We start from the raw sequence: 27,728 nt of genomic DNA on the forward strand, positions 1-27,728 counted from the left end.
ATGTCCCCTTTCCAGCTACTCCAAGGAGACCTTGGAGACCTTTCGCCTCACCAGGAGGGCTGAGCATAGACTGTGCTTGCGAAAGGATCTTGATTATAAATCTCCAGCAAATCAAATAAAAGCGTTAGGAAAGTTTTGTTTCTCAGGTTTGTTAAATTAAGTAAAAACAGCCAAAATGCCGAGACTTATTTATCGGAGTCCTAAGAGAACAATACGCTAGGACCAATGCAGGCCTCTCATCTGCATTTCTTCTCCCAGCTCCTTTGAGGTCATCTGGCCCCTTGATGCTGTCTTCATTCCTGCACCTGCTTGAGCAGCCTGCCTCCTCCAAACAGCTCCCCTCCAACTGCACACCGACTTGCCCTGTTGGGGTCCCCATCTTGCACCTGGGTCTGGGCTGAGGGATGGGCCTAGCAGAAAGCTGACTCAAAAGGCAGAGGTGGTGTGGTTCTTTGAGGTTCTTTTGGGTGAACACCCCAGCTCCAGAAAGTTCTAGATTGACTTATTAACTTGTTTCCCTGAAGATGTGACCCCTCAATGGTGTAGCTAATTTCATACTTCGTATCACAACATGCACCCAGAGTGAAGGACATGGAGTTAGAGGGTCGCCCTCTGATCGTTCAGTGCAGGGGTGAAGGGAGAGCACTGGACCAGCCCCTGAAGGTGTTGGAAAAGATCAGAAGGGTGGTCTTTGCTTCACCTGTCTGAGGAAACAGCTCAGCAACTGCATAAGCTCTAGGCAAACAGGGATGGTAAATCTATTACCTGCAACAGTGCTTACCAATTCATCAGAGCACCTGCCGGGGGAGGGGAATGAGGGATTCACGTTTTTTTATCCATTTCAACTTATTAAGTGGTCCTCTGGCACCTGGGCACATGGCTATCGAATGGTGCTTAAGCGTGTTTAAGGAAATGCAATGCTTATGGCAGAATGAGGTGGAAATTCCATGCTGCTCTTTGCTTGGTTCACCCTCCCTGCCCTTTCTACCACAGGCAACACTGGGTCTGGAGAGTCCATCCTGCCTGGCCCCGTGCCAGCACTTACCAGCGTTTCCTGAAATTCCCGCCTGTCGTCAATGTCATCCACCTGGTAGGACCCAGAGAGGTTCAGGTAGCAGTAGTAGTCCATGCTGGTGATGCCGAGGCTGTGTTTCTGCTCTTCCGAGGCGCCCTCGATGAGCTGGAGCAAGAGGAAGGGGGGCGGGGGGTGTAGTGTGGCCCACCACCCAGAAGCACCAGAGGCAGCACTCCCGAGCCCAGGTAGTGTGCACTTTCTGACCCCGCCTTCTAAAATAATGGGTTTCAGGATAGCTGCTCCCCTTGCAGTAGCCCCAGATCATCTCTGCAAGTTCTAATTCTCAACTCTGGTAAGACCCGCAAGAGCTGAGAATTTCCCCTTGTCCAATAAAGAGAACCACAGTGCGGCGCTCGCGAGACCCTCAGAAGAGTGGAAGAGAAGCCAGATTGTAATTATTTCGTTCCTACTCAACTTGCTTATGGCTTTATAAAGTGCGGCTGCCCCTCTATGCTTCTCTCTGCAGGACGCAGAGAAAACAGCAGCCCCGGGTCCCGCTCCCTGCCATTCTGAGACCTCCTAACCAGTGCGCTGTCCCACAGCTTTCTGTTCCATCTCTGACCCTTGCCTTAGGTCTGAGCAAGACCCTCTTAAAGGGCTCCCATCTGTGGTGTGCTAGAAAAATATTCAATAATCAACTCTAGGGGAGAAAAATGGATGTGTAGTGTTTGCCGATTGTCATGGTGTGAATACTACCACGACTGATTTCAAACTCCCAAGAAAATACCACTGAAGGAGGAAGTGGGGAGAGAGGCACACGGCCCATACAAGCTGACTCCAGCAACTGCCAGCTCCAATCCTGCAGGATTTAGGAAAACAGAGATAACGCAGCCACACTTCTGCATCTTGGTCAGGTTCCTCGACATGTCCTCTCAGCTCCACGCCCCGAGAGGATGGAACCTCACGTCCATTACAGATAAGTTCTAGGTCACCCATAACATCAGGGTCCCTTAGCTTTCCTCCGTCTCCTCAAAAGAGCTTTGTGTCACCCCCTTCCTAGTTTTCCCCTTCTGTTTCTCCCCCCCATTCACACCACACTGCCCTTCATTTGCATCTTCACCCCCCCTTCTCAAGTCTCTTCCATCTACAGACACGTGCTGCTCTTTGCCGTAAGCCTTTCCTTGCCTCTGAACTTCTGCAAGTCGCAGAATCTACTTCCTCATCACGCGCCAGCCACCTGGAAGAATGAAGTGCCATCATCTGAGACAGCTGTCGAATTGAAAAGACTGTGTTTGAGCTCCTAACACAGTTTAACTTCCTTCTAATCCAGCAATCTTCAAACGGTAACAAAGTAAAACTAACACAAAAAAGACCCGCAGGTCTTTCTTCGAAGAAGTTCTGAGCTGGGCCCCCAATGTATATGCTAATATATAAGCCCATACATAAAGAAATTGTTTTGGATATCATTATATTTCTTAAATACTTAAAAACATTTTTTTTTAAAGTAGTTGAATCTGAGGATTCCTGAAACCTTGGGACACAATCTAAAAGCACCCCGCACACTGCTTTAGCACCAGACTCTGTGGCCGTTCTGGGCACCCAAGTCAAAACTTCGTGACCTGGGATTAAAGATCCTTAGTCTTTCCTCTGACAGCTCCCCTCCGGGAGACTTCCACCCTTGCCACCTACCTGGTTGAGGCCCAGCCATCACCTCCATAGTTTTGTTCGGGCCACCTGACTTGCCCAAGCAGCCTCCCCACCATGTTCCCCTATGTGCCCTTAATAACTCTCCTTAGCATCTCAGCCATAGCTCCCCGCGTGAATTCCTGTCTGGCAAAGAACCCAGCACTCCTACTTTTGTTTTGAAGTGATATTAACACTGTCTTGAATATTTAACTTTTGGGAAGTTTTTGTCATCTCTCCTCAAGAACTTACTCTCTTTGCGGGTAGGGACATTCTCATAATTTTTTGCACATTGACTTATACCTACTATAGTAATAAATACTCCTTGGTTTGACAGACTAGATTGTCTAAACCTGAGATCTGAGAGAAAAAAAAATCTTTTTAATGTGCAGAAGGAATAAGGAAATAGGAAAGAAAAAATATAAAGGAAAACCTGGTAAAATATGTGAAAACTCCTCTCTCCAGGATTCCTCATCACCACCCTGGATTTTTCCAGAAGGAAGTTGGAGATCTTTCCACCATCTGGTTCCCCACCTGGGCTGAACTGGATTTCAAAGTATTTTCCCTGTAAGAAAGTTGGGGATTTCCTTCAATGGTTGGTGAACAGAAACATGATGTTCCAAATAGGCTTTCAATACAGTATATAATTCAAGGAAATTCATTAATGAAAGATACGTTCTGAATGATTCCCAGTTCTGGTCTAGACTTCCTCACTTCTTCCTATCAGACAATAACCAGGCTTTCGTCCAGTCACACGATTCTGTATTGAGAGAGAGAATCTATCGTTCCAGCCCGACTAAATAAGGATATGCTGAGTTCCTTGCCCATTTTCCCCAGTGGGTGCTTGCCTGTGAAGCCGGAAGCGGTAAAGAATGGGACAGAAAATCTCAAGGTTCCCTTGATCTAACGAGAGCGAACTCTATCAGCCTCTTTCAGGGGAGGCAAATTTTCCCTCTGCCAGACTTATTTTCATGGCTTTGGGCAAAAGTCATCACTTCTACTTTTGGATCATCTAACATTCTTGTATAAAATAAAAACACTTGATTATAAATCAAGTTCTTTGCAGCTAGTTGCAGGTGTGGAGATTTTTGTTACTGTTGTTAATTATTTCCTTTTAAATTACTGCTGGTAGGGAACAAAGGAGAAGAAAGCCCTGGAATTTAGCCGGGTAAGGTGTCTAGATTGTCAAGTAAATGGCATTATTTTTCTCACTAGAATCTGGTTTCTCTCCCAACCTCAGAAAGGGCCAGGAGGGTAAATGCAAACGAAACAAACGATGAGAAGGTGGGTGTGAGGGAGTGTGGTGTTAGGAGTCCCTAACAAGAGACCAAAAGTTCAGCCTAGAATCAAACCGGAGAGCATGCCCCGCCTAACTGCATTTAATATTTTTAAATGTTATTATTTTTAAAACACTGAATACGTTTAAATGTGTATGCTGGTTGAATCCACCCATTTCAGGGCTGGTTCCTGCCAGGTCACAAGTCTGGGACCAGAACCGTAAACGCATTAAAAACAAGAAAAGCGCCCTGTTTCCTGTTGCCTCCAGCATCCACTACCTGCTGTGTCCTGTGAAGTCACTTGACAATTCCAGGTATCAGAGAGACTACAAAACAAGGCCCTCTAACTGTCTATTTGTCTTATTCTGATGACTCCTCCCCCAGCCTCTCCCCCAAAGAAACACAAAAACAAACACTTAGAAACACCGGAAAGAAACAAGGCCACAAGCCACTGTGATCCCGAATCACCGTGGTTCCTGAGAAACGCTTGCTGAACAAGGTTCCCCGTTCTTCCTATTATGAGGACTATCCTTCACCGTCTTTTCCTTTGGGCATGTTTTAGAGGGATTACATCAGTGTTTGTTGGTGCACACCTGCATCGGGCTCTGTGCTGACAGTCCGGAGCCTGGAGCCTGCTCCGGATTCTGTGTCTCCCTCTGTCTCTGCCCCCCTTCCCCACTCATGCTCTGTCTCTGTCTCTGTCTCTGTCTCTCTCAAAAATAAACATTTTAAAAAAGTGCAAGATGCTAGATGAATTAGTTTTGTTTGTTGTATTTTCGGTTCTGGCAGGTTGACCGATGTCCTTGATTAGAGTTGATCAACATCCCCAATTCAGGCCTAACTTAAGGAACAAAAGCCTCCCGACTTTGTGGGAGACACTGGAAAGAAGGGCAGGATACCATCCATGTAAGAGAAAGGCAAAGGAGTTTGGTACCATTTTTTAAAAGTTCCCTTAGGAGTCACAAAAAACACAAAAAACAAAACTAAGGAAGTATTTAAAGGAAGCTGAAGGAAGGGTGCGTGGGTGGCTCAGCTGGTTGAGCATCCGACTTCGACTCAGGTTATGATCTCACGGTTCATGGGTTCAAGCCCCACATCGGGCTCTGTGCTGACAGCTCAGAGCCTGGAGCCTGCTTCAGATTCTGTCTCCCTCTCTCTCTCTCTCTCTGCATCTCCCTGCTCATGCTCTCTTTCTCTCAAAAGTAAATATTTTAAAAAAGTAATAATAAAATAAATAAAATGAAATAAAAATGGGACTGTATTATAAATTTTGTTCTATAACCTGTTTTTAAAAGTTAACAATATATTTTGGATATCTTTTTAAATAAATCATTCTTGGGGCACCTGGGTGGCTCAGTTGGTTGAGTGTCCGACTTTAGCTCAGGTCATGATCTCATGGTTCATGAGTTTGAGACCTGCGTTGGGCTCTGTGCTGACAGCTCAGAGCCTGGAGCCTGCTTCTGATTCTATGTCCCCATCTCTCTCTGCCCCAACCCTGTTTGTGCTCTGTCTCTGTCTTTCAAAAATGAATAAACATAAAAAAATATTTAAATAACTCATTCTTAACAAGAAACTTAGATATTATATCTTTAAAGTATTCTTAGGTCAAAGAAAACAAGCATTTTAAATTTTGATAAAAATTGCCAAACTGCTCTCATGGGAGAATATTTAGGCTTCAACCAATAGTGTCTTTTCACTAGGATTATCAATCTCCTTAATGTGTGCCCATCTGAGAGACAGAAAATGATATATGGTTTTAATTTACATTCCTTTCATTATTCATGGAAGCATCTTTTGATGCCCCATCAGACATTAATCTGTGTGTGTGTGTGTGTGTGTGTGTGTGCGTGTACTTGTGACAAAAAGCCACACTTACAAAGAAATGAGTATTTGGCCAGCATCTTTGATTTATGTAGATTTTATATCTTATCTCAACCATAGATTATGTCTGGCAGAAATTGCCCATCCATACTCTTTCTCATCTTTCCATCACGGTTCTACAAAATTTTATAATCAGAAAACTAATAAAGGCTGGATATTTTTGCTTTGTTTTGTTTTACAAAAAAATGACTGATGTATCCTTTTGTCCAAGGATAAAGTATAGTTTATATTGGGGAAAAAATAAAAATATCGATGCAATTATTCTTTTCCTCTCGAAGGAAGGCAAAGAGTAGGGGATGGATAGCTAGAGAGTTAAAGTTGGTCAAGTGCATTTTTACAAGGCAGACGGAGACTGACAATTAGGAAAAAAAGGTCATGTGGAAAATTCATTCACATTTTTCTTCACATTTCATTATCTAGAAACTTCTTCAAGATAACACAACCTAGGCATTGAGCAGAAAAATTTGAGGGGTGAACAAATGAGTAAATAGTCTGAATAATATTGAACGGCAACGAAAGTGAGGGCAGTTCCGGCAGATATAACTCAGCAGGGAATTTAACAATCACTGCATGAGAACTTAGTAAGAATTCTCTTGGAAATAGAAGCTTCCTTCCAAAATAGAAGGGTGAAAAAGAAATTGTTTTTCTCCAAAATTCCCACTATTTATTTTAAAATGGTCCTGAATCGGCCTCACAGATGGCTCCTTAAATGCTTTACTGCCAGACATAATCTATGGTTGAGATAAGATATAAGATCTACATAAATCAAAGATGCTGGCCAAATACTCATTTCTTTGTAAGTGTGGCTTTTTGTCAAGGAGAGTATATTCATATTCATCCTTGCCAGCTTTCCAATTCACCCCTTCAGGAGACACTCAGGCAGAAAAATGTCTACATGGGCATTTGTGACAATGCATTTGGCTGGCATTTTCATTCTCTTGGGTAAGTGGACCAGTTAGGAGGCTGTCTGACAGGTCAATCCAGTTGCTTTTAGATGTTATCATGTTATATGAATATATCTAAAACAAATCACCAAGCTTCAAGGGGTGGGGAGACAGCTGGCTCACTCTGGCTGACAGAGAGGAGGAGGGTTCTCTCCAAGGTGCAAGATCGAAGTGTCTGCGCCTTTCCAGTTCACAGCCCAAGTTCCGTGAAGCAAAAGCAAGGCAATAAGACCTGCAAATCTAGTTGACTCACTTATTTGCCTGAGAAAGAAGGTCTTTTCTCCAAGGCACAAAGAAAACTCCTCCAGGACCCAAACTGACACTTTCATCAATTTTTATTTTCTCTAGTAAGGGAACTCAAGTTGAGAACTGTTTTCAAAAATTATCTTATATCCCGAGGCTCAAAAATAACCTCAGTTAAAGGGCAAATGGAAGCCTGACGGCACAGGCTGATAGAAAAGGAAGAAAGGATTGAAAAGGCAGCCTCCTGATGATATGTGAAAAGCTCCCATTTCCTTAGGGACGCCAGACTTAAATCGGGAATATCAACATCATCAATCAGGTGACATTTTCTGAAAAAGGGAAGAGACTTACAAATCGGCTGGAGTTGTTGTTCCGGACGGTCTTGGCATTCCCAAAGGCCTCCAGCAGCGGGTTGGACTGCAGGATAATGTCCTTGACGTGCTGTCACAGCAAACAGGCCAGAGGTTAGGAAGGTGCAAGCACCAGCCACACACCATGTAGCCAAACTCCCTGAGGGAGTGGTTTCTGAAAGCAATGAGGTGAGGCCTCGAATCTACATGTTCCTGGGGTTTCTTGAGGATTTATGCTTTCTTCTCAACAGACCTCAACCAGCTTGTGTGCTCTTGTCTTCCAACTCCCTTGATGCATGATTCTCTGGAGCCAGGGAGCCACCAGTAAAACAGGATCTACAGATGTCCCGGGACTGGGTGTCCAAACTGGACGCTGTAGCTTGACCCTACACTCACAGGCATGGTGGCAGTCACAGCAGGAAGGAGAGGGAAGTAGGAAGGGGCATCTCCTTGCCACGCTGATCAGCCTTTACTGTCCTTCTCTCTCCCCCACCCAACTTCTCCACGTGCCTATTGCATGCCCATCTCCACCCTCTTTGTGGCAAGGGAGAGGTGGCTTAAGGGAAATGAAATAGTTTCTGCTCCCCAGGCAAGGTTGTGGGAACATAGTCTGGTGCTTCCCAAACTCCATGTGTGAATCACCAAGGGATCTTGTTGAAAGGCAGATGCAGATTCAGTAGGTCTGAGGCACAGCCTGAGAATCTGCATTCTTAACCAGCTACCTGGTGCTTCTGGTTTGGCCAGCAGGAAGCCACATTTCGAGCAGCAAGGGCCAACACTGGATTGTATGGAACAATTCCTGGCCTACTAGAGGGGGAGAATTTGGTTTTCAAACATCCCACTTCCGTGCCAGACTGAAAAGTGTGCAAAACACTCCATGGGCAAGACAGCTCAACAGATAGGAGTTGATGTTGGAGAGGTCTTTCAACAAGTGAGTCATTCCTTGTACTTCTAATTATTCACATGCTACGGTTAAACATGTTCCAGAAATAACAAGTCTTTGGTCCGCGCTCTTTAGCTACTGACTAATTTCAAGCCAAGAGCTCTGTATCATTGTCCTCATAGGAAAACAGGAAGAGAAAAGTCAACATTAAAAGTCTGCAGTCTGGTCGCTAGGTCGTGGTCTGCAGCAGATAGGACTAGATGAAGGGACAAACTACTAATTAACTATGTAACAGCTGAAGTGTTCCTTTGGCCCCCAACCTTAACATTCAGAGGAAGATCGAGAACAGGAATTTCACTAACTGGGACATGTCATTAGCAATGGCGCCAAAGGCAAATTCTGACTGGTTCCTCCATGGGGTCAAGTTCAAAGCTTAGAAACATCTTCCAAGCTTCCTACTCTCCTTTAACAACTCATGGATTTATACAAATGGTGCTTTCTTTGTAAAGTTAATTTGGACTTTGTGGCTCTTCATTAATCTTTTATATCTGTTGTTTGATACCATTTATCAACACTCAGCTTCTCAAAGAGGAAAACAAAGGCTCTTCCTTGTCTCTGCCCTTCTTTAATTACTGACTTTTAACCTCAGTTAAACGTCCTTATGCATGTATCAACACATCATCCATCCATTAAGATGTCCCACAGAATTTTGTGGCCTGGGGTCAGCATATTGGGGAAAAGACAAAGAACAAATTAATATAAAGGTGCAGACCACCCACAAAACAGCATCCCGAGTTTCTGTCTTCATGTCAACCTTCTGGGGCTAGGGTATGGTCACATGAATGGAGATAATCAAATGGCAACACACCATCCCAAGTCCTTGAATCGCATTGACTGTCCAATATGGAAGCCATGAGCCACATGTTGCATTAAGTTGCAAGAAGGCTAGTCCCAACGGAGATATTCGGTGTAGATTACACACTGGATTTCAAAGATTTAATATCAGAAAGAATGTAAAATATTTCATTAGGTTTTTGTTATAGATTATATGCTGAAATGGTAATGTTTGGGATATTTTAAATACATTTTTAAAATTACTTTCATAGGCTTCTTTTTACCTTTTTAAAAATGTAAAAGTGCTTCATTTACAATGCAAATTTTAAATTAGGTATGTGATTTGTGCCATCTTGCCACTGGACAGGGCTACTCTACATCTGCTTTCATTCAGTGAAAGAGACCACTCTAAGACCCTTTCTCTCTGTGAAAGGAATGTTGGATGCTGCCATAAGCTTTCTGACCCACTGGGACATAACAGAGCTTCATTTAATTAGCAGACAGAACCATGGTAAAGAGAATTTTGATGTATCTTTTTAAAGTCTACAGATGATTGCAGCAATAATATCACTTATTAAATGATGCTGATTTTTTTAATTTATTAAGTTAGCTAACATACAGTGTAGTCTTGTCTTCAGAAGTAGGTTCCAGTGATTCATCACTTACATATAACAATGATTCTAATTAAAAAATTAATCTTTATGGTGAAATCTACCTGGGAGCATGAGTTCTAATTAAAAAAAAAAATGTTTCCAGCGGTCCGTGCCAGTGATGAGCACTATGGGTTTGGGCAGTCCCTGTGGACCCTCGCCTACCTTCTCTATCATCCATTGCCCATTCCTGCTGATCCTGATTCTGCTCCCATGATGAGTGAAACTAAAGACAGATGAAGCTGCATCTACCTTCTTCATACTGTACTCTCAAGTGTCCTGCTTCTCTGCCCATATCCAGTTCCCCTCCTTTTGTGTTTTTTTTTTTTTCATTTCTCCTGTGTCCTCATTTTCTGGATCTCCCTGCTTTCCTAATGTTCCTCTCTGATCTTTCCTTCTTCCTTAGTCTTTCCCTCCCCCTTCTCTATTTTAAGATTTTTGTAAATTTCTTGAATTGAAAATGTAGTCACCTAGTTCAAACCATGAAAGTTTCAAAAGGATATTGGGGAGAGTGTGCCCTTCCCCCAGTCTCCCAGTTTCCCTCCCTGAAGAACTCATTATCAGCTTCTTATATATCCTTCCAGAAGTATGTTACACATATCCAAACAAATAGGGAAATATGTTCTCTTTTTCTTCTCAGATGGCAACACATGACACACAATGTTCTACATCTTGCTTTTTGCAATATATCATTATCTTGGAGATCATTCCCTATCAGTCTATGAAGCTTCATTTTTAAGGCTGTCTCATAATTCTACTCTATTATGAGCCATGAATTATTTCACCAGTCTCCGACTAATGAACATTCAAATGGTTTCCAGTCTTTGACATTACTAAAAAATGCCATACCAAATAACTGCTATCATTTTGCATGTATTTCAGCACATCTAAAGGATACATTCTCTTAAGCAGAATTGATGAGTCAAAGGGCCCATACACATATAGCTGATAGATTTTGCTGAAACGCCCTCCACTAAGAGTATACGAGCTCATGATCCTACCACAATGTATAAGAAAGACTGTGTTCCTGTATTTTTACCAAGAGTGTTCAAAACACTATAAGATTTTTGCCATTCTGACAGTTAAATAGTTTTTGTGAAGTTTCAATTTGCACTGCCCTTATTATCCTGAGGGTGAGCATATTTCATATTTTCATGTTTTATGAGCTGTCTTTCACACCCGTTATTTCCTTTTTGGATTTTTGACCCTTTTTATTGATTTGCAAGAGCTCATTATATATTAGCTATCTCCATCCCATGTTATTTCTTTGCTGATTTCAAGGTTCTCAGTTATAGAACCTATGTCTTTTCTGTGGGGAAAAAAAAATTCTTGTTTTTTAAACAAGCCAGTGGAGACTTTCATATTTCACATAATACAGGGCTTCAAAACAGCCCCCATCACTAACTTACCTGGACTTTGGGACCTCCTCCAGATACTCTGGAGATGTAACTCATGATGTATTTGGCAGCCACTGTCTTCCCAGCACCACTTTCACCACTGAGCAAAGAAAGACAAAAATACCACCCGTGAAGGGGATCACAACCAGTTCCCTCCCCCAACAAAACAAAAACAAAAAAGAAAGCAAACATGAAGGAATTCAGTAATAAATGCACAATATTGGTTGAGAAAGGCAAATCCCAGCAGGTTGCTCCCTGACTTGTCTGAGTGATATTAACATGTTTTGAGGACCCAGGTCTTGATAATGGCCATGTCCAGAATAGACGATCAGGCCTTCTAAATGCCTGTGAACAAAGAACATGCTTAGGAACACTTTGGGATATCAGAAGGATGGAATATTCCACAGAAATTACAACTGACATAAAGATTATAAACTTATGGAAAAAAGCACATAAAGTAATATTAAGTGAAATAAATCAGATATACAAATGATATATGAACACATGAAAACACGTAAAGGAAAAAATACATAAGAAAAGAAAAGACTAGAACTACTACAAAATATTAGCAGAGGTTTTGGTAAAGGAAAAGATACTGTGGAAGACTCCTTTCTCTCATTATTTTCCAAACTTTTGGTAATGCATATTATTACTTCTGTAATTAAAAAAAAAAAAAAAAAAAAAAAAAAAAAAGGAAAACATAGGCACTCTCAGGTTTCAAACGATGTGCCTTGAACTGATGCAAGCAACTTTATTTTAGAAGTTCTAAAATTAAACAATGAGGCAATATTAATCACATCCTGCATAACAAAGACTACCTTCCGTTTTGGTGGCCTTACTGCATGGGGAAACCCTTTTGTTAACAGTGTATAGTCTGCTCTTGAAAATACCCGTTCTTCCTTCAAAATCCCCTCGAATTGATGATGACCTCAACTCAAAACCCGCTGAAGTCAGTCAGATTTCTCCTCTCTCTATTGGTTGCCTCTGTGTTACCATGATAGAATTAATTAACGGAGGGCAGATCATGTAAAATAATGGTGAAGGCTAGTATGAGAACTTCAAGCTGCTAAGAGTTCAGGAGACACTATTTTTGTTCTTGGTGATCAAGAATTTCGGGGTACAGAGCAAATGTTTGTCTATGAACACCCAACCTCAAGAACTATTATCAATTGCCCGGTTACTCAAGAAAAGGGGCAATGTCCACTTAGGGTCCATCCAAGCTAGGTGACCCCTTACCTTCAAAAAGAAACTGAAATTTGGAAATAATTGGATATATTGAAACAAAACAAACACAAAGAGGATTAAGGTAGCCATCAGAGGAAAATTCAGAAGTTAGTTGAATTTCCTTGACCTCATACATGTTTCATTAGAGAGATTATAGGGAAGAATGTGGGAACTCTTCGAGGGTCTCTAAAGGTCTGAACCCACCAATACAACTCCCACCATTCACCACCCCAGTACTCAGTTCCCGGCTTGCAGGTCACATGATGAGGGAAACCAAACTGAAATTCCCTAAGGTGTGGCGGCAGGTAGAAAACCAGAAAGTCTGGGATGAAACGTCACGCTGTTTGCAGAGGACATGCTTACTCGCAGGCACAAGGAGGGGTAGTAAATATTTCAGTTTCAACAAGAAAATGATCTGTTTCAATGGTCCACGTAATCAAATGATTTACATGCTAGATCCAGGGTCAAATCATGCACTCTTGCTCATCTGAAGCATACGTTTTGTCAACAAACGAAACTCCATTTTATAATGTTGCAAATAATGTGAACATTCAAGGATATTGTAAAGCCCAAGAGAGCAAAGGTACAACCACCCAATCTAATACAACACGGACATTTAAAATAATTAGAGGGGCTCCTGGGTGGCTCAGTCAGTTAAGCATCTGACTTCAACTTCGGCTTGAGTCATGATCTCACAGTTCATGAGTTCGAGCCCCAGGTCAGGCCCTGTGCTGACAGCTTCAGATTCTGTGTCTCACTCTCATTCTGCCCCTCTGCCATTCATGCTCTTTCTTTCTTTCTTTCTTTCTTTCTTTCTTTCTTTCTTTCTCTCTCTCTCCCTCCCTCAAAAATAAAAAATAAACATAAAAAATTTAAAAAAAGAAAAAGAAACATTTCTGACTTATTGAAGGGCTGGTATGTAGATGACTCTTTTTTCTTTTGATGTGATTTCTCTCAATTCTTAAAAGTTTCGAGACAGGTAATTACCTATATATTCCAGATATTTAAAAACAGCATTTCTAGAAAAAGGGGAACCACACACCACAGTGATAATCAACATTGATCAATTTCTTTAGATTATTCTTCAAGTTCCCTTATCAGGATGAGTAAACATATTTTCATATTTAGAATTCCTTGAAGAAAGTTGTGTGTGTGTGTGTGTGTGTGTGTATGTAAGAAAGAAAAGGAAAAATGAAATCTAGGCAGAATTATGAAATCAAAGTATAGTGATTCCCCCATTGTGTCTTTGATTATTAGTGAAACCAGACATGAACTATTTTATCTCTTTTGTTGGAAGCAAAAGAACAGAATAATACTGGAACGTAATTCATTTCACATATTAAGATAAATAAGCCAGATCCAATAATAGAACTTCTACTTTCTAAAAATTGTGATATTTTTCAGAAGCTTTAAAATAATTAGTTCTGGGGGCGCCTGGGTGGCTCAGTCGGTTGGGCGCCCGACTTCGGCTCAGGTCATGATCTCGCGGTCCGTGAGTTCAAGCCCTGCGTCGGGCTCTGTGCTGACGGCTCAGAGCCTGGAGCCTGTTTCAGATTCTGTGTCTCCCTCTCTCTGACCCTCCCCCATTCATGCTCTGTCTCTCTCTGTCTCAAAAATAAATAAACGTTAAAAAAAAATTTTAACTAATTAGTTCTGGCTTAATATTGACTGGAATTTTCATTTCTTGGTTTCCATTTATAAACACTTAAAAAACGTTTTATTGATCAGAGGCTGGTAATTTGCTCAGAATATGGTACAATAACGGAATGCTACATAATTATTTGAAGCTTAAAATATATACAACCATAATTATACTGGCCCTTTGGGATGGGAAAATATCATTTCTTCCCCTGGACTAAAACCCAAGTTAAAAGAAAGTATCAGACACTATACAGCATATCCAAAATTAATTGCTTTGCATCTCACAGCAGTTGGGAAATTTGCTCTGCTTACAGTTATAGGCAGTCTTTCTTAATTTAATTGCTTTCACTTGACTTCTAAAGTGGACAAAAAAAAAATACTCTAGAACTGTATGTGCTTTAAATTAGAAAAATGCCCCATTGGTCCCTAAATCCAGCAGCCAACGAGAATCCTTAAAGTACTTTTATTTCTTTTTTAAAATTTTGTTAAAATTTTATTTAGAGAGAGGGAGCAAGTGGGGAAGAGGGGCAGAGAGAGAGAGAGAGAGAAAGAGAGTCTCAAGCGGGTTCCACGCTGACGCGGAGCTTGATCCCACAACCCTGGGATCATACCTGAGCCAAAATTAAGAGTTGGACACTCAACTGACTGAGCCACCCAGGGACCCCTCACTGAGCTTTTAAAATGCTTATGTTTGGGGGGCGCCTGGGTGGCGCAGTCGGTTAAGCGTCCGACTTCAGCCAGGTCACGATCTCGCGGTCCGTGAGTTCGAGCCCCGCGTCGGGCTTTGGGCTGATGGCTCGGAGCCTGGAGCCTGTTTCAGATTCTGTGTCTCCCTCTCTCTGACCCTCCCCCATTCATGCTCTGTCTCTCTCTGTCCCAAAAATAAATAAAAAACATTGAAAAAAAAAATTAAAAAAAAAAATGCTTATGTTTGGGCTCCACTTCTGACCTGCTGCATCCCAGTCTCCAAGGACAGTGCCTAGAAATAAGATTTTTAACTAACTCCCTAGTTCTTATATAGCTGGCTGTGAACCAGTCAAACAAATTTAGAACAAAGTCAAGACAGACTTCATAGGAAATATCAATTTAAATAGGAAATAATGTTGTGTGCATTAGCTATAGAAATAGAAACATATGCTAAAATTTCAAAGAAATGGAAAGAATGTTCTGGGGATAAAAAAGCTATTTACAATGGTATATTAATAATTGGATTCAAGGACCATAATTGCGTTTTGAAGTCTAAAAGTTATTCCTCACTTAAAAATCAATAGTGTTTTTGGGGCATCTAGGTGGCTCAGTCAGTTAAGAGTCCAACTTTGACTCAAGTCATGATCTCACGGTTCATGGGTTTGGGCCCCACATTGAGCTCTGAGCTGACAGCCTGAAGCCTGGAGCCTGCTTTGGATTCTGTGTCTCCCTCTCTCTCTGCCCCTCCCCCATTTGCATTCTGTCTACCTCTCAAAAATAAACATTAAAAAAAATTAAAAAGATCAATAGTGTTTTCAATTCACTTCAACTTACTCCAGCCAATGTGAAAACATTTCAGTCATATTTTTTGAGCAGATATCCCATAGCATAAGGAGAGTCAATCATTTGGAAGATTCGCCCATCTATTCCTATCTCTTCCTTCCTAGTCTCAAAATATCTCAGGGTGCCAGGGTGGCTCAGTCAGTTGAGTGTCCAACTCTTGATTTTGGCTCAGGTCATGATCCCAGGGTCATGGGATCGAGTCCCAAGTCAGGCTCTGCACTGACAGAATGGAGCCTTCTTGGGATTCTCTGTCTCTCTGTCTCTCTCTCTGCCCCTCCCCCCCAATAAATCAATAAACTTAAAAAAAAAAAAAAAAGAGATCAGCAAGGGGCTTTAAAACATACGAGCACAGAACAGACTTACTCTCTGACTGAAGCAGGAACACTGAAATAAAACTAAACATGGGATCATCCTCCGTACATTCTTTAATATTATGTATGCCCAGCAGTGTGCCACCTGCAGCCAGCTCGCACACCCCAGCGGTGCTCAGCACAGTTGGGAAGTGCTGCAGTCATTAATGGGAAGCACGTGTGGAGCATGGAGGCTGAACTGGAAGGAGACAGCCAGGCTCAAAGGGTGTGCAGGGGCCAGGCGAAGGAGATGAAGGGGTGTCAAGAGACGGAAGGGAGTAAACTCCTGCCCTATTAGAAGCACAACTGGTAGAATTTAGCAAGGGCTGGAGTACGGCAGAAGATGAATAAGAAGGAATCAAGAGTGACATCTCAGTTTGGGGCCTCAGGAGCTGGTGGATGCCATATCACTAAGATAAGAGTTTAAATAACCCCCAGGCCAGGGATGCGAAATCATGTGGTCGTAGGAGCCCAGAGACTAAGGATGCAGAGTAGTGAAGGGCATTTGAGGGGCCACCTAGAGGTGAGGGCCAGTGGGCTTGGTGGGCTGGGACTCAGAGCCGTGGGGGTGGTGGTGAGGGGAGCATAGAGATAATGAATGGAAGAGATGGCCGGTGATCAGGGGACTAATCAGATTGAGCAAACAAATTAGATCAAGCAATTGATGAATACATTGAAAATAAGGCAAAACAAGACTCTGTCAGAGAAAGTATTAATAGATTTGAAAAGAGTAAAGATCCCGAGGGGTTGGATTGGTATTAAAGGCATCCATTTTGGCACGCCTGGGTGGCTCAGTGGGTTAAGCGTCTGACTCTAGATTTTAGCTCAGGTCATGATCTCATGGTTCGTGAGTTTGAGCCCTGCGTTGGGATTCTTTCTCTCTCTCTCTCTCTCTCCCTTTCTCTCTGCCCTCTTCTCATTCTCTCTCTCTCAAAATAAATAAGCATAAAAACAAAGGCATCCATTTTAACTGTTGGAATGAAAAGTATCAGTACATACACACACAGAAATAGTCATAAGTATGTGAGTGGTGTGTGTGGTATATATATTAATTATATATATAATTATAAATATATATATTATATGTATGTATATATGTATATATATACGTATATATGTATACATATATGTGTATATATATATATGTATATATATAATATAAATATTATAATAAACGAATTAAAGGGAAGCAATGGCCAGTTCCAGGGCTGGCCCAGGGAAAACGCAAGCTGAGCCTGGAACACGTCACTGTGTCAATGAGTAAAAAAGTACAGAGACTGATGTGGACACGTCAAGCACACAAGAGCCAGTATGAAAGGGTTTGCACGGATCGAGATATTGATAATATTGGATGATGTACAGTCCATACATGGTTTGATGAGGAGCAGGGTGCTGCCATAATCTCAGAATATGCCCACAAAACGCTAACATGTCTTAAAAGAAAATACGGTAAACTTAATAAGAAGAAACATTGTAGACATGTATAGGCCCAACCAGCTGATCAAGAGCACAGTGTTGATTTGAAGTCCTGCTCAGCAGGAATGACCTGAGTCTGGTCAGAAGGAATCACCAGACAGATCCAAGCTGAGGGCATCCTACCAAAGTAAATGCCTAAACTCTTATTTAAAACTACAAAGAGCAGAAACATTGACAGGTATTGAGTAAACCCCACAATGTGTCACCTGCAATCTGAGGAAATGTTCCAAAATGACAGTCTGAAGAGATACTGTATTCCTGGAAAGACGCCTGGAGGAAAAGGGAAAGTGAGATACCTGAAGAACTGGAAACATGTAAATGGGGCCTATGGGTTAGGTAGCACTGTACCATTATCAATATCCTGATTTGGAGTATTATAACTGGTTATGTAGGAAAGCTTCTTGTTTTTAAGAAATATACACTGGAGATTTTAGGGGTGATGAGTTATCACATCTGCAGCTTGATCTTAAAAGATTGAGAAAAATAAGTAGTATCATTGGTAATATCAATAATTATGAGTACGTGTGTGTATGGAGGGGAAGTGGTGGGAGAGAGCCTAATGTGGTAAAATGTTAGGGGAAACTAGGTAAAGAAGATATAAGAGTTATCTGAACTATTCTGGCCATTTTTCTGTACAACTAGAATTACTTCAAAATAAATCATTTAAAAGAGTGTTAACAGGCAAAGTTGCAAATCTGAGGATGGGGGGAGAAAGTAAGCAGAATATCTGTTCACTTGTGTACATGTGAATATATATATATATATATATATATATATATATATATATATATATCTCCCTTTTAAGTTGTCTGGATCAGTGGCTGATAGAGATGGCTAGCAGATAGTCAAAAATGTGAGTCTGAAGCATAGGGAAATGTTCTGGATGAAAATACCATGATATGAGTGAGAGTAAGTCAGACTACCAAGGAGAAGTGTGACTGAGCGCCGGCCACACTGGGACCATAGGGGCCACTGTTGGGTCCCACTCAAGCTCTTTCCTCCATCCCCCCCTTCCCTGACAATTTCCTGACTTGGTTCAGGTATCTTGCCTGGCACACCAGGCATAGGGCATTAGAGAAGCTGGTCCCATGCTCAGCAAAACCCATCTGCACCTGACCCGCCCCCCACCCCCAGCAACTCAAGAGTCCATATTAACAAAGTTACCTAATTAGACTGAAGGGAAGGACTAATGGGAGAGGCTTCTCTCTCTTCTAGGAGGTAAAGAAGGAGGTATATCACTCTAATTGCCACTGGCTGCCACCTGGAACCACCAAGGGGAACCAGAACCAATCTTAGGATGTCTAGACTGTGAAGCAGAGAGGTGGAAAGGACCTGAGTCCTTGATGACATCAATGGACCACTGAGCAACCAGCCCTGAGGTCTGTACAACCCCTGCATGTTTTGTTATGTGGGATAATACATTTCCTTAATTTCTAAGCCAGTTTGAGTTAGATTTTCTGTTGTTGGCAGCTGAAAGCATGTTAAATGACACTGACATTTCAAGACTGCTCAAGATGGAAAGGATGAAGAGGCACGAGGGGAAGCAGGGGGACGAATCATCACGGAAGCGAAGGGAGCTGGAGGTCAATGGTGTCAACAGGGCAGGGAGATTCATAAGAGAATTAAGTTCTGAAAAATTCCCACTGGGACAGATTCTCTCAAACCCTACTTCTTTGAGAGAGGGACATATTAGTATTGAACTTGACTCTTACTTCAAAAGGTATAACCTAAGGATAACAAATACAGGGATAGTTAAAAAAAAATATTTTTCTCTAATTCTAGAGTTCAAAGGATGAACATATTTGGGTTTGAAGAATAATCCAGAAGGTGAGAAATAACATCGATTCCAAAGGAGATTTGAAAGGAGCAAACTAGTGGAGGTGATAATTATAGCACTGTCCAGTGGGCAGCTAAGGCACATCAGAAACTGTTGTATGGGCTTCACATATATCAGTCATTTGATCTGAGTGATATAGCCCAGTGAGGTAGGTGCTATTCTTATCCCCACTCTTTGATGAGACAGGCTAAGCAACTTGCTCAGGGACACATAGCTAGTGAGTGGCATTGCTGGCAATGCCTGAGCTCTACTGCTTTCAGATAAGGGCATATATTTTAAATCCTCATATGGGTTTCCCGATCAATTAAAATCAACAGTGTTCCACAAAGCAACTCCGTGAATAGCACAGTTCATAGCATAGTCAAATTTTTACCTACACCTGAGTCTTTGCTGATAGACACTTCTTGAAGGCTTCTGCCAAAAACATTCATTATCTCTCACACACAGAGGGAACTAACAAATAATAGCCTGCATCCCTGTGATCACATGACAAGATGTGATCAAGAACAAGAAACAGAGGAGCTCAGGTGGCTCAGTTGGTTAAGCGTCTGACTTTGGCTCAGGTCACGATCTCGCAATTCACGAGTTTGAGCCCCGAGTCGTGCTCTGTGCTGACAGCTCAGAGCCTGGAGCCTGCTTCAAATTCTGTGTCTCCCTCTCTCTCTGCCCCTCCACTGTTCATGCCTGTCACTCTCTCTGTCTTAAAAAACAAAAACAAAAACAAAAACAAAAACGAGAAACACATCAAAGAAGGTTCTGGACAGCTGTCTTCAAAGATTCAATTCACACATTCCCTTCCTGGCAGCCCTCCTGGGTCTGGGAAAGAAGGAAGTCTGAGGTGAAGTATCTCTGTTGCCCACCTGGGGGATTCCAGGGCGGAAGAGAAAGGGGTCACCTGTCAGATACCGTCAAGACATTGAAAAATAAATCCTCAAGTACATGCAATGGCTAAGAATGTAAAATACAAAATTAAACAGACATGCCAAAGCTACTGAGTAAATGATAAAAATTCATTCTTTCACATAATGAGGAAAGTGTGAACAAGACAAAGAGCTCTTATTTCTTCCCAATCAATTTTTATTGTCAAGCAGACCAAAATTTCACCTCTAGTCTGCCAAGAAAACGGCCTCACAGCAATGCTCTTGTTGGCCCAGACTGATGTAATAGCAAGAACCCAATGTTTAGTCTGAAGACCAAGTTTGAACCCCAGCTCAGCTACTTATTAGCTTTGAAATTCTTTTCAATGTTATTAGCAAATATTTTACATCACTTCTTAACAGTTTAAAAACATTTTTATGTGTATTTCCTATTCAGCTTTCCCTTTAAGGCACTAATCCTCATTTTGTAGGTGAAGTGACTGAAGCTTGCACACTCCACACAGTTTATACAGAGCAGAATAGAGTCCACCCTGTGCCTCGAGCCCTCAGGTCTTTCTTTCCACTACACCACAAGACAGTGGGTGCTAACGGATTATCACCCAGACAATCTGACACCTGCTGGCTCACAGCATCAGGGAGAAGTGGAAAGACTATAATAATGGAGCCAGGTAGCCCGGGCTTGGAGTGCGGCTTTGCCACATTTCAAATGTGAGGTGTTTAACACGGCTCCTTACGTCTGAAACTCAATTTCTTGAAACGCGTAAAGGGGGACAGTGAAAGATGTTGAGACTCAAAGCACATCCTCAAAAAAAAAAAGCTACTCTTATGATTTGGGATAATATATTAATTAGCTAGTGAGTCAGCCTTCCTGAACAACAACATTCTTTGGTGATAAAGGAATTTCAACAATCACACAAGCTGGAAGGTAAGAGTTGCAGCAAGCTTGGGGGGAAAGGGTAGATTTGAGGCCCTGCTCTTCAAGCCCACAGCCAGAGGGCAGTCCTCATGCCGACCCCAGCCAGGGGTGTGGGTTGACAGGGCCTCCCAAAGCCAGGCTGGAGGGACAGGGAGCCTCGAAGGCCAATGCCGCTGGGATAAACAAGAAGTGGAGTGGACCAACAGACACAGAAGAGTTCCAATGCTAATAATAAAAGGTTCCTGAAATACATCAAAGACAGGAAGGCAGCTTGAGAATCCCTGAGACATTTGAAGGTGCACAGGCAGAGAGCAGAGACGGGATATAAGCCAAATATTAGAGGTGCTCTGATTTTTTTAAATCTTTTAATCGTTAGAAAAAAAATTTTTTTAATGTTTATTTATTTTGACAGAAAGAGAGACAGAGCACAGGTGGGGGAGGGGCAGAGAGAGGAGGAGACACAGAATCAGAAGCAGACTCCAGGCTCTGAGCTGTCAGCACAGAGCCCGACGTGGGGCTCGAACTCACAAGACCGCGAGATCATGACTTGAGCCGACGTCGGACGCTCCACCGACTGAGCCACCCAGGTGCCCCCAAATCTTTTAATCTTTAACCTTTACTACTGCAAACCTTAGGGGTTCAAATCCAAGATGTCTTTTGAAGCAGACAATTCAGAAATCTTAGACCCAATAGTGACACCCATCTCCTTTTCCTCTATGAAAATTTTCATATTCAGTCACCAAATGCTATTGATGTACCTTCAAAATCCCTCTCATCCCTTTATTTAATCCTGAAACAATATTTATTCGGCACATACTCAAGATGCAACCAATGAAGACTTTGCAAACTAGTGCTGGATCCATCAAGGATGGAATGCCCTCTTCTGTAGAAAACAATTACATCCGAATAGTTCCAGCAAAAAATAAAATTAGGAACTTGCACCCAACGTGATGCTTTCAAACTGACAACACATCTTTAAAACAAGCTAGGATGGCAAGAGCTGATGTGGGCCAAAAGTGATAGGAATTCACCTTTGATGGCAGCAATAAACCTGCCACATCAATGTTCTCCATGGCCCCGTATGTCTCCACAGAGGTCAGTTAGCAAAGGCTCTAGCAATGCTCTGGCCATACTGCCAAGATGGTAATATAGAGATGAAAACGAATACGCGGAAAAACTTGCTGGTCCTCCTTTCTCTTTTCTCACACCATGATTATTTTGTTACATAGATTGGCAACGATGTCTCTCAGAGAGCCAAAGGTAACACTATGTAATTCTAAAACACAAATTTGAATTCTGGATTTTGTAGCACAGAAGATGAATGAGCTAAGCAGCTATGGGTTGCTCATTCACTGGAATCGCAGGTGTCTACTTGTGTCTTCAGGAGCTCATCGATGTCAATGATACTAATGCAGCCAGAGCTGTTGTGTTTTTTTCTGTCGGCACTCTCCAGAGTCCATGTTTACCTCCTATTCTCGTAGTGCTTCACAGGCTTACTGAATGTCACACATCAGTCTCCCCTTTGCCTGTCCAGCTCAGGTCAGGCCCTCATAACCTCGCTCGCTATCTGTATCCTCTCAAGGTCCCATGTCTTTTCTACCAGTAGACTCAATTTTGCAAACCAGACTTTTGTGCATCGTGTCTCTGCTCAGAGACCTGCAAGACATTGCCAAGGTCTGCAGGTTTGTCTCAGATTACCCGGCCTGTCATTCAAAGAGGGACCTGTCACCCAACCACACTTACCTCCCCAATCAACCAGTATGGCACTAAAGCAATGTGGCTATAATATAGAAACAGAAGTGGAAGGCCCAGTTCTGGCCCACAGGTAATTTACAAGGACAGTTTGTCAGCAGAAACTTTTAACAACCACAATGACATCCTCCCCACTCTCTCCCCATCACACAGTATGGGTTCCAGAAGATCCCAGGCCACTCATGTTTTCTTCGTTCTACACATTCGGTTGGCGGTGGGGTGTGGTGGGGGGAGACTCAAATCAAGACCCAACATCTCTGTGACCCCTTTGCTGACTGTTGTAGTCCAAAGTGATCTCCCCCTTATCTAAATGCAAATTGTACTTAGAGCTCACTTCAAGTGTTTCAGCTTCAAAAGTATCAGTAAATAAACATTTATTGTGTGTACCAGAGAAACCCAGAAGCCTAACAACAGTTTCTAGTCATCAAAGATTGAAAAACGACTTAAAATGAGCACATGCAAATTAAGTAATAGTATTATTAAATAGGTGGTGAAAGTGAGGACTATATGAGTTGCTACTGAAATTCAGAAAGTAGAGAGATCAGTGGGTTGAGGTTGATGAGAAAGGTTTGGGTGGGGGGCAGGGAGAACAACCCAGGCAAGGCTTTGGAGATGGAAGTGAACCTGACCCACTGGAGGGAAAAGAGTAGAGCAATTTGGTTAGAGTAGCAGAAAATAGAGTGAGAGGTGTCTCAAGCTAGGGACTTTGGACTCTGCTAGGCAATGGAGAGCCACTGAGATGTTTTAGCAGAAGTGCAACATAGTTTAAATGATATAATAATTTCGGGGGCGTCTGGAGCCTGCTTCGGATTCTGTGTCTCCTCTTTCTCTCTGCCCCTTCCCTACTTGTGCTCTCTCTCTCTCTCTCTCTCTCTCAAAAATAAATAAACATTAAAAAAAATAAATAAATGATAAAATAGGAGCATTTATCTGGCAACCATGTTTGGAAGAGAGAGTTGTGGAGGTGTAAGTTTTGGGGTAAAATGAAAAAAGAACCATTATGAACTTGTGCAATTTGAGACACTGGTATGTCACATAAAGGAGACTATTATGATGATACATTTGTGCTTCAGGCAGGAGTTGGTAAACTTTTCCTGTACAGGCCCAGATATGTTCTCTGTCACTACTCAACTGTGCCACTGAAGCACAGAAACAATCAGAGATAATGTGAAACAAACGGATGTAGCTTTGTTCCAATGAAACTTTAACAACAATGGGCCACAGTTTTTGAACCCGCCGTTTAGGAGAAAGCCCAGCACTGGAGGTACAGGCTCTCTTACTTCTCACAGTTGGAGTACCTTCTCAAGTCTTCATGTAATATGACAGTGTTAATGCCCATGTGATAAAGAATGATCCCAACTTTTAGTTGAGAAGAACTCAAATAACTTAAATACATCTCCTTATAAATTTATCAAATGAACATATCCATTGAAACTTAAGATAGCTTCTTAAACAGATATTAACCATGTACATCATCAAGATTTCCTAAAGTCTGCAAGTGTGAACAAAATGAATATTTATTCAATGTTTACTTAATATCAGAATTCTATTATTTCAAAAAGGTCCACTTTATAATACACAGTTGTTTTATTTTTATGTGCCAAATAGGCATAGTTTTCAGTAGCACATCAGGGTATCTTTGATAAATGCGTACATTTAGGGGTGACTGGGTAGCTCGGTCAGTTAAGTGTCTGACTTTGGCTCAGGTCTTATGACTTGTGGTCCATGAGTTCGAGCCCCGTGTTGGGCTCTGTGCTGACAGCTCAGAGCCTGGAGCCTGCTTCGGATTCTGTGTCTCCCTCTCTCTCTGCCCTCCAGCCCCTGCTCATACTCTGTCTCTCTTGCTCTTTCAAAAAATAAACATTAAAAACAATACAAATGATAAATGTACACACTTAAAACTACATGGCTTGAACGGAACATAATGCGGGGTGAAAGGCAGGGTTATCTGTAAAGCTGGCCCTGCTGACTTCCTCCACTGATGAAGGGTTTCTTTAACAGAACACACCAAATGCATGCATCAATATACATCCATAATCCCCTCACACATGCCCAGAGATAACAAGTCAATCAAGATAAAGAAATGACCCAGGTATGGTCACCTACTTATATATGCATTCTTGTTAAGAAACTGAGATTAACATATTAGTAAGGTCGTGATCTTTCATTAAGTCCATCTGTCTGTCCTCTACTGATGACAAAGCATCATCATCAGCTGCCTGGGTTGCATGGCCAACAACCTATAAAGGATTAGGTTAAAACAAGCATCTGTGCTTGGGTGGGGGGCGGGGAGACTTTTACCCTAGGAGCTCAAGTCCTGGATAACAAACCTCACCTCATAGTAGATGGTAGCTTTAACACCTCCACTGAAACGTGGGACATTTGAGCACTTAGCTCAAATACAGTAGCGTGTATTGAAAGTGCATGAGGTTTAAAGTCAGGCTAGGGCTAAGTTCAAATAGAGACTGCCATTTACTAGTTTGAGGATCTTAGAATTCTCTTAAGCCTCCGTTCCTGGATGAAACCTTGGGAAACAATAATGCCGACACCCAGAGTAGGCATTATCAAATATCAATATCAAAAGATATTGATGTTCTGGGCCCACCATAAATCAGTTGAAACAGGATCTCTAGATGCGGAGTCTAGATTTCTTTATAGGCGCTGAACTAATAAAGGCAGTTCAGGAATTGGAAATCTTTATCCCTGGAAAGTTAAATTGGAGAATGCAAGGCACGGTGGATGAAATTAGCATCTACAGCAGCCACTTTTCCAGCCTTTCTGCCAGTGAGCTATTGAGGAAGACTTGGGGGAACACCTAAGGCAAATCCTGGGTGTTTATTCCTAAGACTTAACCTAAAGGATGGCAGGGGTTGGCAGGACAATGTAGGTTACTGAAAGGGGTCTAACCTACCAGGGAGTCGGGACAGGAAAATAAACACCAGAAATTATGGGTTTTCCCCAGGTAAGTAGACTTCTCAGGAGTAGAGCAACATCCTTCCCTGTCTCCACATAGTTATGGGGGCCATGATCTGAGGACATTCACCAAGATGCTCATCCATCTGCTCTGAAGTCAAACTGGAAACGGGAATCTGGCTCTCCTCGTGGACTGTGTTCCTGGGAAACAATTAACTGACCATCCAGGGCAGAATTCTCCTTATAAAATCATGAATTAAAGTCTAATCCATACTCATTCATGAGTGTTGTTGGCCAGCGTCAGTCTACCTGAGCCTGCTCAACCCCAGCTATTTTCACAAATCAAGTCTGTAGACAGTTGCAAAACTCAGGACCAAGACTCTGATGGAGGCCTATACTTGAGAAAGCAGCCTGTCTTCTTCCTTGAGTTCTTTCTTTTTAAATTCAATTTGTTACACTGATTTCTTGTCCTGCAATGGTCAGCCATCTGTCCATCCTGTCACCATATCCATGTCTTATGAAAACATGAGTAAATCTGGGAGGAAACTGATAATACTGCCTCTGTGTGCTGCCATCATCCATCCCATGTGAAGTGTGCATTTCATCCTGTAGACAAAGTGACACCTGGTGGGAAATTGGGAAGTGAGGTCTCTTAAAAGAACATGGGAGAGATTAGGTCATTAATTCTGCACTTCCTAATTAAATGATACTAAAAATTCCTAGTCTGACCAGCTATGGCAGAAGCCCTTAGCACAAGGACAAGGCCTCCCTTCCAGCCCCCAGGAAAATTAGGTTGTTTTCTCTTCCCAAATGCATTCAGGCCAACAGCATCTGACTCAGGCCCAAGTGAACAAGCACACAGCTCTCCCAGTGTCAGTGGCTGCAAACTGGGGCCTCTCTATTCCAAATGGCATTTCCCTGCCTTCGCTTTCCTCTAGTGTTATTTGGAAGAGAGATTCCAAACTGGGAGATCCGTCCACCCACAGATGAAGAAACTGAGGCCCAGACAAGTGTTAGGTTTGCTACCCAGGATCACAGAGCTGGTGATAGTGAGCCACAGCATCACGCAGAGAGCAAATCTACTTTCTCAAAGCAGATGAACTATGGCTCTTAGGTAGTAAAGAGAGGTCACGCTTTTGCCTTCTGTCTCAGGAGGTAATCCCTAGGGCCCTGGAATATCCTGCCTCACAGAGTGTCTCTGTTTGCCTGGGGGCTTTGGAACTGGACAATGATTTATGATAAGGGCTTTGGAAAGCATCACATAAGTACTGACCCCTGGAGGAACTAGAGACTATAGGTGTTAGCCCGAAGCCTCATGGGGGGCTGGACACTAAAGTCAGCCATGCGGGCCGTGTGTGATTGAGCCCAAATTAAAACTCTGGACAACAAATTTTGCGTGAACTTTCCCGGTTGGCCATACTCCAGGTTGGCAACGCTACCACCAACTCGCACATAAATGGAAGGAGGTAACACCATCCATGACTCCAGGGGGAGTGGATGAGCAGAAGCTTCACATTTGGACCCCTTCCAGACCTTCTCTTGTGTGGTTCTGATTTGTATCCTTTTGCTATAATACAACTATAATTGTAAGCACAGCACTTCTATGAGTTCTGTGAGCTATTCTGGTAAAGTATTGGACCCAACGGTGCTGGGAACCCCTGAATTTTTATCTAGCTGGTCAGAAGTGAGGGTGACCTGAAACCCCCAAACTTGCAGCTGGCATCCAAAGGGCAAGCAGTCTTGTGAAGGACTGTCCCTTAGCCTGTGAAGTGTGCCCTAACTCTGGGTAGTGTCAGAAACCAAAGCAGATTCTTGCTCCACCATCACCTGAATTATAGCATAGCCACTGCAACAGAAATCCTTAGAGCAGGGTGTTCAAGTCTTTGCCACCTGAACAGCTGGGAGAAGGATCCTAAAGAACACAGGTCCTGCTCCAGTGCCCGTGCACCTGCAGGGATGGATGAGGGGGAGGTGAGAGTGGGAGACAGGAAGGCTGGGTCACTGAAGCAGTTTCCAGACTTGTGAAGCTCAGGCAACAAGACCAGTCCCTTCTT

General features: G+C 42.5%; 1 protein-coding gene across 1 annotated transcript in view; it reads right to left on the minus strand.

Moving 5' to 3' along the window:
• MYO1E (myosin IE) overlaps positions 1–27,728 on the minus strand; it is a 212,063-nt gene that overhangs the window by 87,030 nt on the left and 97,305 nt on the right. The window contains exons 5-8 of the mRNA XM_049613717.1: positions 11,170–11,257; positions 7,395–7,484; positions 3,132–3,263; positions 1,046–1,180 (exon numbers count right to left, since the gene is read on the minus strand). Coding sequence (XP_049469674.1) covers positions 1,046–1,180; positions 3,132–3,263; positions 7,395–7,484; positions 11,170–11,257 — 445 coding nt within the window. The remainder of the gene's footprint in view (positions 1–1,045; positions 1,181–3,131; positions 3,264–7,394; positions 7,485–11,169; positions 11,258–27,728) is intronic.

The sequence above is a fragment of the Panthera uncia genome (genome assembly GCF_023721935.1).
Source record: "Panthera uncia isolate 11264 chromosome B3 unlocalized genomic scaffold, Puncia_PCG_1.0 HiC_scaffold_1, whole genome shotgun sequence".
Classification (NCBI taxonomy): Eukaryota; Metazoa; Chordata; class Mammalia; order Carnivora; family Felidae; genus Panthera; species Panthera uncia.